Below are 13618 nucleotides of genomic sequence, written 5' to 3' on the forward strand. Positions count from 1 at the left end.
GGTGGACAGGGGTAGGTCCGGGGTTATCTATGGGCTCAGGGGGTCTTTAGGCGGCAGGCCTGTGGGTTCACATCCCGGCAGTAATAAGCTAGAGAGGGGATTCCACAGTGGTGTTTGCCAGCGCCAGCATGCCCGTGGTGGAACGGGCTTCCCACAGTGGCCGTCACCAGCGTCCCGTGTCATGGTGAGCACTAGCTGCCTCCTGCCTCCTCAGGAACGTCTCCGAGATCAGCAGATGGGTCTGACCCAGGACTTTTTCAAATGGCTGCTTCTGCGCTGGGTCCTGGAGTGTGTGGAGTTTTGTGTGTGCTCTTTATTTCCCACAGCCCTGGTTCTCCTAAAAGTAAGTCCCGCTGGCCTTCATAGCCGGATGTTCGGGGACTCGTCTTCCCAGTGCAGGGCCTCTGGGCTGGGGAGTCAGTGAGGGGCTCTGGCCCCTTGCTTCTTGGGAAGCAGCTCTGCATTTGTAAATTATTCCTTCCCCCCTTTTGGGGGTTGTCCACCCAGGGGTGTGGGCCTTGACTGTACTGCATCTCATACCTCTTACCTGTCTTGCTGTGGCTCCCTCTTATATCCTTAATTGTAGGAGATCTTTTCTGCTGGTCTTGTTTTGTTTGTTTTTCTTTAATAGTTTCTCTGTAAGTAGTTGTAATTTTGTTGTTCTCCCAAAATAACATGCTTTTTGACTCTAGCATTCACTCTAGTGAACTTATTTCCTACTTGATGATTAAATGAATGTTTCTAAACTTCCCTCTCAACATTTTACTTTGTGGATGATTTAGAAAACATATATATTTTAGAAGAATATTAGTGGTAAGATAGTGACATTCTAAAGTATTCTAAACAACTAGCAAAAACAATTATTGAAGACTTTTATGCATTGGAGAAGGAAATGGCAACCCACTCCAGTGTTCTTGCCTGGAGAATCCCAGGGATGGGGTTGCACAGAGTCGGACACGACTGAAGTGACTTAGCAGCAGCAGCGTATGTCCTTATATCTAGAAGTTATCCACTCTCAAGTAGCCAGCAAGCCCTTTGTTTGGATTGTGTAAATTCCAGATAGAGTTAAGAAATTGGAATACAAGAGAGCTACAAGTCCAAGTAGAACAGAGGTCATTGGATGACCTTTAGATGATTGCCTTCTAAAATAATAGTTCATCTTTGGTCTTCAGTAGCCAAATTCAGTATGTTAAAAAAATCCACTTGGAAAAAAAAAGACTCTGAAGCTGTAAAACATGCAGTTTTGAAATCCTGTTGACTACATTCAGGATTCAGCATATACTGATTCAGGAAACTTAATGCTGTATTTGGTATTAAAACCACATTATGATTTTCTGGAACCAGACTTTCTAATCAAGTTTATACTTGTGGGTTTCACAGATAGCCGTTAAAATGTATGTTCAAAAAAACCCCAAAACAACCCAGTCTGTCTTATATAGGGCTTTTTAAAGAAATACAGTATGTAAAACATAGTATGTAATAAGGCAAAATTTGTTTTATTTTGATATAGCTCGCACTGAAAGGCTCTAGCTACAGTGGACTGCTTGAGCGGCATCATATTCACACCAAAAATGTAGAGCACATTCTCGATAGTTTACGGTAAGTCTGTGGGATCAGGTGTTAAGTGGGCTTCTGTATTGAGGACTTTCAATTTTTTAATTTTTACTAGCAGCTAATACTTAGATTTTTTTAGGAGAGACGGCCATTATAGAATCATTTTAAGAAAATTATGTTGTGGCTAATGGACCTGGTATTAGAGTATTTTTAAGGAAATTTTTATTTTACTCTGAAAATTTCAGATTGTCAGTTATTATTTGGTCTGCCCAAGAAGTGCCTTTTCTACACAGTTAATTTTGTACACAGCAGGCTTCAACTGTAGGATAATGTTTTATTTCTTAAACAGAATAGTGGATTATATAGGTGTTCATTTATAATAGTTTTTGAATGTCTAAAAATTATGACTATAGAAACTTCCGTTAATTAAAGGCTAAATGAGTCAGTGAATAAGTTTGTGTGTATACAAGAGAATCAATGTGAGGACACACAAATTAGGAAGTGTTTTAGTCACTGTTTTTATCTGGCAGTCAATATTTGTTGAATTTAAAATAATAGCTATTTGCTCTTATTTTAAAAAATTGTCTCTCAAAGTGTTAGTCTTTTGGACCATTTTGTATTAATGAATTTTAGTGTCAGGAAGAGTAGAGAAAATAAAAGGAAATTCTAATTAATATTGCTATTCATCAAGGGCTTTAAAAGATGTTTTTAAAGCACATTGGAGATTTGGGATAGTTTATTCATATGCTTCCTATAGTTAATGGTTGATTGGTTGTTGTGGTTAAATGAAAATGAAGCTGACCTTCCAAAGCTAAACATAAATTTGTTTGTAAAACAAATTTGTTTATTTTACATCTCTGTTGTAATAATCTGCCTCTCAAAAAACATAGTCCTTTATGTTAGTGGACATTTTATATACCCTTTACTTTTTTTATCTTAGGAATGAGGGAATTGAGGTTCGTCTCGTAAAGAGGAGAGAATATGATGAGGAAACTGTTCGATGGGCAGATGCTGTCATAGCTGCAGGAGGTAATAGTTTTGCAGAGGTAAAGGTGTTGGAATATGGAAGTGCTCTTTAATGGTCATATTTCCAAATAATCCTGTGAACTAGCTGTAATGAAGCTTTCAGAGTCCTACCATAAGACAAATTTTTGGATTTTTAGGGTCAGGTTTTAAAAGATGTGCTTTATACAACATTTTGCTTTTTTAGTGGATGATGTTACTGTGAGGTTCTGTGTGTGTGTGTGTTTCTGTGTGTATATTTAAGGTGTGCATTTAACTTTAAATATGATTCATAGGATTGTTTATAATTGTACTTTAGTTTAGTTATGCCAGTCTTTAAAAAAAAGTTGAGTTTAAGAGTTTAATGAGATTAGATCCCATCCCTCTTTGGTCCCAGTATACTTATACTTGTCTTTTTCCTGAGCTATATTATTAAGTTAGTGACCATTCTTTATAAACCTTTACGGGTTTGTTTTTGGTAGGGAGAAAAATGCAAAGCTGGACACTTTGTATGTATTCTCATTAAAATAATATGTGAATTTGGACTGATGGTATGAGAGAGGGAGAGGATTGGTTAAAAGAAGTGATAGGGTTAGAATCGTGGCTCCCACCTGGGGGCTACTATTGGCATCTAATGGGTAGAGGCCAGGGATGCTGCCCATCACACTACAGGCTCAGGACAACCCCAAAGCAGAAAAATTACCTGGCCTAAAGTGTCACTCTTGCCACTGTTGAGAATTCTGAATTAGAGTTGGAGAGAGAATACTAAGGAATAGTGGGTAGAAAGGAAGAGGAGGAGACTGGCAACCAACAGGATGGGGTAGGGTGTGATCGCTGAAAGGACTAATGTCCACAGTGTTGTCAATCAGACTTGTTACAAAACTAGTGGTTAATGCTTTATGTCCTTTAGGGGATGGCACGATGCTTTTGGCAGCAAGTAAAGTCTTGGACAGACTTAAACCAGTTATTGGTGTAAACACCGACCCAGAACGGTAAGGAAAAAGAATTTTTTTAACCTGTTATACATACAAACATTTCTTCTTTGCATAGTATCTGTTCATGATAAATCTTAAAGTTTGGAAGCTCTTTATCCTCTTGGTACAGGGTGTCTGCCATGGTGCATGTTGTGTGAATGGAAACATCACCCTTCCTGGCTATCATGAATGTTAGAACTATGGACCAGAACCATTTTGGTGATGAAATCTAGGCATGTAGAATTGATCTCTACCTTTAGTAGATTTCTCTTCTTTGTAGTTATTCCCAAAGTCTTCACTCTCTTTTTTTAGCTTAGGCATGAGAAATACATATGCATTGCGCTAGCACTGGTGGTAGAAAATTATGATATGGGATGGACAGGTTCTCACATCTGATTTCCCAGGTAGTTTGGGAGTAGTGTCTGTAGCTGAATATACCTGAGTCCTTGACTGAGGTCAGTACTCGTGACCTTTGGTCTTGCTGGTGATGGATGAGTTAATGATGTTGCATTTTCTACCCTTACTTAGGCTCTCATCTACATTCCTAAGTATGCCTCCACTGATTTCCTGGGTAACTTCATTGACTTAATAAATAAATCAAACCCTGTTAGCACTTTTTTCCCCTTTTCTCAGCTTCTCTGACATGTAACCTTATTCTATTCCAGCCACTCACAACCATGATCATATCTGGACTTTGCAGTCATCTAGAATTTCCCCATCTCTCAAATCACTCTGACCATAGTCTCCTTCCTTAATAGCAGACCTATTTCCTCGATTCTAATAAATCTGCCCTTTGACTTTCAGTGTGTTGATCCCCTCTGTTTTTTTTCTTAATTCTCTCTTCATTCACTTTCCTGGAAAATTTCTTAAAATATTTTCTACCATTATCTTTCTGCTCAGTCATAGGTAAGTCTTTTCTATTCCTTTTCTGTACTATCTCCAGAATAACTGATTAACATCTGTCATTTTAACTAAGATTCTGGTGACTCCAGAATCTTTATATCCAACACTGTTCTTGCTTCTCCTCTTACCTTATTTTAGTCTCTTCTGTCCACTGCAGCCACAGAGACTGTTTTATAAAGTTTGGTGATATTAGGTAGATTCTCTGCCCAAAGTCTTACTGTGGGTCTCCATCTAACTCAGAATAAAATTAATTTTACAATGACTAGAATGACCAGTTCCTTCTCATCCTGGTTTGCTTGGGGTTTTCTCAGTTTTAGCACTGAAAGTCCTTCGTCCTGGGAAAATTGTCCGTCTCGGGCAAATGGGGATGGTTGATCACCTTCACTGTGACATTCAAGACTCTATGTTATCTGGCCTCTGACTATTCTGTATCCTTATGTCCTGTTATTTTCCCTTTCTTCATGCTGTTGTAGCCATACTGGCTTCCCCTTGAATGTGTCTGGTGGCAGTTAAAAGTAATGTATCTACAAATGGACTTGTCTGCTTTCCCTGCTGCCATACTTGATGAATGGAATTGTAATGGGTGCTAAAGCTGTGGTGACTCATCCTCACCCCCTCCCCTCACTCCCTTCATCATATTGACCGGGTATTTAGTGTGAAGTTTTAGGGATCCTGCCTTTGAGTCCATCTCTTGCCCTCCTCACTGTTACTAAACATAGCTCAGGCCTTTGTAGTGTGTGAGTTAAATTACTGCAATAATCTCCATTCTTACTCTTTCCAACTCATCCTTCACACTTTGCCTTAGTATTTTTTCTAAAGTGCAAATTTGATTGTATCCATTCCTTAGTTAAAGTCTTTCAGGGTTTCCTTTTGACCTTCAGTTCAGTTCAGTTCAGTCGCTCAGTTGTATCCGACTCTTTTCAACACCATGGACCACAGCACGCCAGGCCTCCCTGTCCATCACCAACTCCCGGAGTGCACCCAAACCCATGTCCATTGAGTCGGTGATGCCATCCAACCATGTTATCCTCTGTCATCCCCTTCTCCTCCTGCCTTCAATCTTTCCCAGCATCAGGGCCTTTTTCAATGAGTCAGCTCTTCTCATCAGGTGGCCAAAGTATTGGAGTTTCAGCTTCAACTGAAACTGAAGTTTCAATCCTTCCACTCCTTCCAGTGAACACCCAGGACTGATCTCCTTTAGGATAGACTGGTTGGATCTCCTTGCAGTCCAAGGGACTGTCAAGAGTCTTCTCCAACACCACAGTTCAAAAGCATCAATTCTTCTGCGCTCAGCTTTCTTTGTAGTCCAACTCTCACATCCATACATGACCACTGGAAAAACCATAGCCTTGATTAGACAGACCTTTATAGGCAAAGTAATGTCTCTGCTTTTTAATGTGCTGTCTAGGTTGGTCATAACTTTCCTTCCAAGGAGTAAGCATCTTTTAATTTCATGGATTAACCTTTCATTGACCTTCAGGATGCCTTGCAAATTCCTTAGCATAATGTATATGATGTTTCACCACCTGTTGCTTATTTGCTTTTCTAGTTTCATCTATCTTCATTTACCCACAGGCACTACACATTCTTCAGCTTAAAAAAAGGACTGATGCCTCTCTAGGAACATTCTAGAATCCTTCCTGAAGTCTATTCTTTGGGTTTTTTTAATTGTATTTTTGCCCAGTTTTATTGAGATATAATGGACATACAGCACTGTATAAGTTTAGGGTGTACAACATAATGACTTGATGTAACATGTGTTGTGAAATCATTACCACAATAAGTTCTTAACGTCCGTTATCTGATATAGCTAAAAATAAATAAATAAATAAAAGACAGGAAAGATTTTTTTCTCATGATGAGAACTCTTAAGAGTTCCCGTCTTTAATAACTTTCAAGTATACCATACACCAGTGTTAACTTTAGCCAGCATGTGGTACATTGCTTCTCCAGTACTTTCTTATCTCATAAATGGAAGTTTATACCTTCATTCAGTATCCCCACCCCCCAACCTGAAGCTGTTCTTAAGCACAGTGTAATGGATGAACATCCTAACGTCTTGATTGGAGGCTCACTTGTGGGAGCTCTTGCTCTGGTGATGAGCTTTGTTAATAGCAAGATAGCAGGACTGGAAACAGTAAGTGAAAGAGTTCTCCAGAGGTTCTTTTCATGCCTTTATTTGTGCTTTCGCCTGGAGTGCCCTTAGATTACTGACTCAATTGTGTAGTTCTTTTTAATTCAAGACTGGTTCCTGTCGTGAGCTCTGACTATGATTCCTTCTACAGAGAGCACTTATCTCTCCTTACTATTTTCTGCTTGATTGTCTCTTCCATCAGACTACAAATTCCTTGAGTATAGGACTAAATTTCTCTACCACTAGCATACTATTATTGTATGTAATCAGTAGGCAATAAACACTTGAAAAATGAATGATTAATTAAATGATTTTAGGGAGCAGAGCTAGGACCCTGACCTAGCTGAGCAAATATTTCCTAAGCACAAGTAACTGATATTATTGCTTCAATAATTATTTTTTAATTTCCTTTAGTGATTGTACACATGTATTTTACAAAAACTTTGTAATGATATGTAATGTAATGATATGTAATATAATGATTTTTGTATCATTAAAGTAAGAGATTGTTTAGTGATCATATTTTATACAGTTTGTTGAAATATATTCTCCTTTAAAAACTGGCTTAATATTCATTAGCTTGTGAAGATTTTGAAACTGGTAAGCAGAAGGTGTTGTTTCTCTAATTTTTCAGTTCAGTTCAGTTGCTCAGTTGTGTCCGACTCTTTGCGACCCCATGAACTGCAGCACACCAGACCTCCCTGTCCATCACCAACTCCTGGAGTTTACTCAAACTCCCGTCCATCGAGTCGGTGACACCATCCTACCTGGAATAATGTATTCTAGAAGTCTTTTGGTTTTTCTTTTTGCCCCCAGGCAGAAATGTGTAAGGCCTCTAGCTTGTTCTGTAATTCAGCTTGCCCGACTTAGAGTTCTTATAAGTGTGAGGTGTCTCACAATCCTTAAATAAGCCCAGAAGTTAATGTTCAATTAAGTTTCTTCTTCTCTGCAGTAGTTATCAAACGCAGCATAACCAATCATCCGCAAACTGGAGGCTTAAAACAACAGTAATAATAACGTATTATCTCGCATGGTTTCTGTGTGTCAGGAATCCGGGATCTTTAATGAGGTTATAGGCAGATGTCAGCTGGGGCTGCAGGCACCCAAAGGTTTGACTTGGGCTGCAGGATCTGCTTCTCTAAGATGTCTCATTGGTGGACTCAACTAAATTAAACAGACAATTTCAATTTTCTCTTTGGTATTTTGTACTCACTCTGCTGACCCCTGTATATAATTATGACATTTAAATGCTTCATAATCAAAATGGGATAGACAGCATGTGATAGCTGACCTTTAAGGTAGCCTCTTGTTATTTACACCTTTATGTAGTTCCCTTCCCACTTCAAGCAGGGCTGGCCCGTGGGATCAAAAGAATATGGTGCAACAGTGTGTGCATTCCAAGGCCAGGTCATAAACTGTACTGTAGCTTCTGTGTTGGTCTCTTGGGTTGCTCATTCTTGAGCAAGTCAGCCACCATGATGTGAAGATACCAAGGCCGCCCTGTGGGGAGACTCACATGGAGACAGATTTGAGGACCTTGCCAGCAGTTAGCACTAGTGAGTGAGCCTCACTGAAATTGAATCCTCCGGGCCAGGCCTAGATTTTTCTCTCTTGAGTGTTTTAGACCTGCAGGTGACCTCCGTAGGTATTCTATCAAATAAATGACTGTTGATAACTTTTATATAAGGGGCTTCCCTTGTGACTCAGCTAGTAAAGAATCCACCTGCAATGCATGTGACCTGGGTTCAATCCCTGGGTTGGGAAGATCCCCTGGAGACGGGAAAGTTTACCCATTCCAATGTTGTGGCTTGGAGAAGTCCATGGGGTCACAAAGAGTCGGACAGGACTGAGCGACTTATACTTTCACTTTCAACTTTTATTTTCTTAGCACTGTATACTATTCTTAGCACTTAGTACTGCAGTAAATATAAAAATTTAAAAAATCTAGTCCCTAAGTTTCTTAGATAAATTTATCTCAGATAAATTGACTAGTTAGAGCTTTGTAAAAGCCTTTTATGTGGCTCTTCACATGTTAATTTACAGTTATCATTAAGGGTTTGTTTTGTCAGGCCAACTGTCAACCTTTCCTTCAAGATTGAGGCATCATGTAAATGAGGATGATTGAACTATCTGGACACCTTTCCTCATGTTAGGGTGTCATAGCCTCTCATCTTCCTGTATCAGCCTATAGGCAGTTAACAGTTTGTAATTTGCAATTTAAAGAAAAAAATACTCTGTCCTTCACGAAAGCTGTTAACTCCTTGAAGTTAGATTAGATTAAGCTATGAGTTCTCTTTTAGTAAGAGATTATCTTAAAAGATATTTATAAGGGGTTTATGGTTCAAAAAACTTTCACATAAATAGTTTGATTCCTCAGAATAACCTTTTGAGATTTGGTGGTTTTATGGCCCTTCTGGAGATAAAGAAGCTGATGCTAAAGTGACTTGCCCAAAGTGAGTAGTTAAGTAATATAGATGTTAAGATGCAAACATCACTACACCATTAGATAATTTTGCAGGGATATCAATCAGTGGCAAATTTGCTGTTAGTTTTACTGTAATGTGGAAACTTAAGTTGTATTATGGCATTAAACCTGGGTATAAACTACTATTTCTATTTGGTCTTTTTTTTTTTTTTTTGGTTCTTGTTAAAAATATAAATAATATGTGGCAAAAATGAATTATAGGGTAGAAATTCAAAAAAATTCATGTCTGATTTTTGTAGTTTAATGATACCTTTTGAATTGAGTACTTTTATTTTTCTTCTTCCCTTTATACCACCCAAATCCCTTTAAAATAAGGTCTGAGGGTCATTTATGTCTTCCTGTTCGATATACGCATTCCTTCCCAGAAGCCTTACAGAAGTTCTATCGTGGTGAGTTCAGGTAGGAAGTTCTTACTAATGCTCTATAATTATCTTGTTAAGATAATCTTGTTATTATATGATTATTTTATTAATGTGTGCCATTAAAAATGCTGTTAAACAGAACACATTAGATAATATTTGGATTAGTCCATAGTTGTAGTCATAAAAAAGAATTTAAATAATACATAAAAAATAATATGTTAGCTGAGTCACAAGCACATCTAACTTGGCTTCTCTCAGCCCTATTGGAACTATTTGGAGAAACCTTGCCAAATGCCACTTGGACTGTAATGTAATTGTAAGTAGACGTTTTTCTCCTTCAGTGAGATAGAGGCCAAGTCTCTACTTTAACCTTACATGTTTTTAGCAGTTTGGTAAAAAGACTGTTGGTGAAAACTAAATGTTCAAGTTCTCTGAGATTTTGTATTTTTCATCCTCATCTTCTCCCATCCAGAGTGTCTGAGGGTTGTATTTATTCTAACTATGCCGAGATTCCTGGTATCTCTGTCTTACATGTTAAGTATTTCCTAACCAATGGAGATGTTTTTTTTAATATTCCTTTCACTTAATTTGTTTAGTAGTCAGACTGCCCTGAAGGAGAAGGGTAGAGGGAAGAGTGAAGATAAGGTAGACCAATTAATTTGAGAGAGCTAAGTTGGACTACTTTTTTTGCTGACTTAGCCTAGATTTTATAGTTTGAGAAAACCTTTTCTCTAGGTGTTTGTGAAATTGTATTAAATCTTCTTGACTTCTGAAATCTTTTTTTTAGTAGTGATTCCAGTTTCTGCTCATCTCAGAAGTTTAGTACCTTTACAGATGACTAATATACTCTTAAATAGGGGTATATTTTTGTGTACTTATCTAGTAGAATCTGTCCCATTGGCCTTTTGCTATGTCAGTTTTTGATTTTAAAATAAATTAAACTTGATTCCTTTTTTATTTTCCCCACTAAAAAGTCATTGAAATTTTAGGTGTAATCTTAAGTGTTATAGTGTTTGTTATTGAACTCTAATTGTCAAAAACAGAAAAACATTATTACAGAATTTTAGGGAAGGGATTTTTATGTAATCTGACCATCTTAACATAATGGTGTTTTAATTTCAGAATGTTTTCTTTTTTGTATTTTTATACTTTTTGATAAGTAAAACACAACTACATTAGCTCTGTATATGGGATTTAATGGATACTTGATAAATAATTTGACTTTAATTCATGTTATTTGAGGGGTCTTATAGATACAGTAGATATTGCCATTTAAATCTGTTTTTGAGCAGGAATCAGTGGTGGGTTTTAGGCATTTCTGGTGTAATTAGTTTATGGGATAACTAGTTTTTTAATATGAATTTTTTTAATTTGGAGAAATTATAATGTCTAATCCTTTGTTTAACTTACTCTAATATAACTTGCTTTTTCTTCACTCTAAGGTGGTTATGGAGGCAGCGAATTAGGTTATATCTTGAAGGGACTGGCATCAACCCTGTTCCTGTGGACCTCCATGAACAGCAGCTGAGTTTGAATCAGCATAGTAGAGCCTTCAACATTGAAAGAGTTCATGATGAAAGTAGGTGGATTGGGAATCAAGTGTGTTTGGGGCAATATGTAATTTACAGTTCCTTTGATCTCTAATTTCTAGAAGTAATCATTTATAATTAACTTATTTGGGGATTTCAGTGCCACTGACTACATTTAAGGAAGTACAATGAACTGCTTGAGTTGTAAAATTTTTATGATTAGATTCTGAAATAAGAAATATAGCATATTTCCATAACAGTTTTTTTCTTGTTGAAAAAAATTTGAGGGTGAGTTTGAAAACTCATTGATAAGGGAAGGACTATAAAATGTCCGAGAGAGTACTTGATATTTAAAGAAAGAGTCTTGGTCTTAACCTTTGAAATGTCGAAAAGGAAAAAGAAAGTGGTTGACACTTGTAAAAGAATGAAACTAGAACACTTTCTAACACCATACACAAAAGTAAACTCAAAATGGATTAAAGATCTAAATGTAAGACCAGAAACTACAAAACTCCTAGAAGAGAACATAGGCAAAACACTCTCCGACATAAATCACAGCAGGATCCTCTATGACCCACCTCCCAGAATATTGGAAATAAAAGCAAAAATAAACAAATGGGACCTAATGAAACTTAAAAGCTTTTGCACAACAAAGGAAACTATAAGCAAGGTGAAAAGACAGCCCTCACATTGGGAGAAAATAATAGCAAATGAAGCAACAGACAAAGGATTAATCTCAAAAATATACAAGCAACTCCTGCAGCTCAATTCCAGAAAAATAAATGACCCAATCAAAAAATGGGCCAAAGAACTAAACAGACATTTCTCCAAAGAAGACATACAGATGGCTAACAAACACATGAAAAGATGCTCAACATCACTCATTATCAGAGAAATGCAAATCAAAACCACAATGAGGTACCATTACACGCCAGTCAGGATGGCTGCTATCCAAAAGTCTGCAAGCAATAAATGCTGGAGAGGGTGTGGAGAAAAGGGAACCCTCTTCCACTGTTGGTGGGAATGCAAACTAGTACAGCCGCTATGGAGAACAGTGTGGAGATTTCTTAAAAAACTGGAAATAGAACTGCCATATGACCCAGCAATCCCACTTCTGGACATACACACCGAGGAAACCAGATCTGAAAGAGACACGTGCACCCCAATGTTCATCACAGCACTGTTTATAATAGCCAGGACATGGAAGCAACCTAGATGCCCATCAGCAGACGAATGGATAAGGAAGCTGTGGTACATGTACACCATGGAATATTACTCAGCCATTAAAATTCATTTGAATCAGTTCTAATGAGATGGATGAAACTGGAGCCCCTTATACAGAGTGAAGTAAGCCAGAAAGATAAAGACCATTACAGTATACTGACACATATATATGGAATTTAGAAAGATGGTAATGATAACCCTATATGCAAAACAGAAAAAGAGACACAGATGTACAGAACAGACTTTTGGACTCTGTGGGAGAAGGCGAGGGTGGGATGTTTCGAGAGAACAGCATCGAAACATGTATATTATCTATAGTGAAACAGATCACCAGCCCAGGTTGGATGCATGAGACAAGTGCTCAGGCCTGGTGCACTGGGAAGACCCAGAGGGATCGGGTGGAGAGGGAGGTGGGAGGGGGATCAGGATGGGGAATACATGTAAATCCATGGCTGATTCATGTCAATGTATGACAAAAACCACTACAATATTGTAAAGTAATTAGCCTCCAACTAATAAAAATAAATGAAAAAAGAAAAAGAAAGTGGTTGAAAGAAAATGAACTAATCTGTGGAAGACTTCATAATAATTATACGTTTATATATTTGCATTTACATATATTTACCATGGGTCTAGTTATTGATTAAAAAATCTTTTTGTTAGGAAATTTTTGCATCTCAGCTTTAAGATTTGTATTTCAAATATTTGTGTAAGATGCTAAGGGAATATTAGCATAAAATGATATGCAGCTTTTTTGTTAAGATGAATTCTCAGTTTTGAGCTAATTTGGGGATTATCTTTAGCAGTATTTTCCCACTTTGTCCCATAACTGTAAGATTTTCATGATGCAAGAAGATCCCAAGAGATATATCTGTGGACTGTATAAAAGGATATTATTTCCTCTTGCATTTCATTTCTTGACTAAACTTTATTAGGAAAAGCTATCTTTACTTACCTGTTTTCTGGCTTTGTTTCTGTCTGGTTGTGGTATTTGATGTTTACTTATATTTATTTTTTTCAGTTTTTTATGGTGATTTATAGCTTTATAGGTTAGATGTTCCTAAACTGTGAGTTAATGCCATGTTTTAAAGATGGCTTTTCTTCTCCTGAAAAAGTCATTTGATTTTAGAAAATTTTTAAATAACTAGTTTTTAAAAATCTAGAAATCTTTCAAGTCATTCATAAGCAGATGATTTCCTATTATCATTTTTGAAAGACTGCAGTAACTATTAAGATTTTAATTTTTTTAAAGATTTTTAAAATCTTAATTAGAAATTTTACTTTATACTTCACCAAAACAAGTTATTGTTGTCACCAAAAGATGTTCAGGATTTTGTTGTTTTCACCAACAGTATATAAGAAAGATGTAGATTCATTGCTCAGATTCAATGGTTTTAGCTTATAAATTAAATATATATAGAAACAAATTACATATAAACTTAGTAATATTC

The 13618-nt window shown here is 37.0% G+C and overlaps 1 protein-coding gene across 3 annotated transcripts in view; it reads left to right on the forward strand.

Annotated features, from left to right (window-relative positions):
• NADK2 (NAD kinase 2, mitochondrial) overlaps positions 1–13618 on the forward strand; it is a 48399-nt gene that overhangs the window by 11507 nt on the left and 23274 nt on the right. For 2 of the 3 annotated variants that reach the window (XM_061129948.1, XM_061129947.1), the window contains exons 2-6: positions 1511–1599; positions 2495–2583; positions 3467–3548; positions 9368–9451; positions 10857–10993. In XM_061129948.1, coding sequence (XP_060985931.1) covers positions 1511–1599; positions 2495–2583; positions 3467–3548; positions 9368–9451; positions 10857–10993 — 481 coding nt within the window. Of the gene's footprint in view, positions 1–163; positions 185–1510; positions 1600–2494; positions 2584–3466; positions 3549–9367; positions 9452–10856; positions 10994–13618 lie in introns of those variants that run through there. The other variant, XM_061129949.1, reaches the window with a different exon arrangement.

This window comes from Dama dama, chromosome 25 (assembly GCF_033118175.1).
Source record: "Dama dama isolate Ldn47 chromosome 25, ASM3311817v1, whole genome shotgun sequence".
Classification (NCBI taxonomy): domain Eukaryota; kingdom Metazoa; phylum Chordata; class Mammalia; order Artiodactyla; family Cervidae; genus Dama; species Dama dama.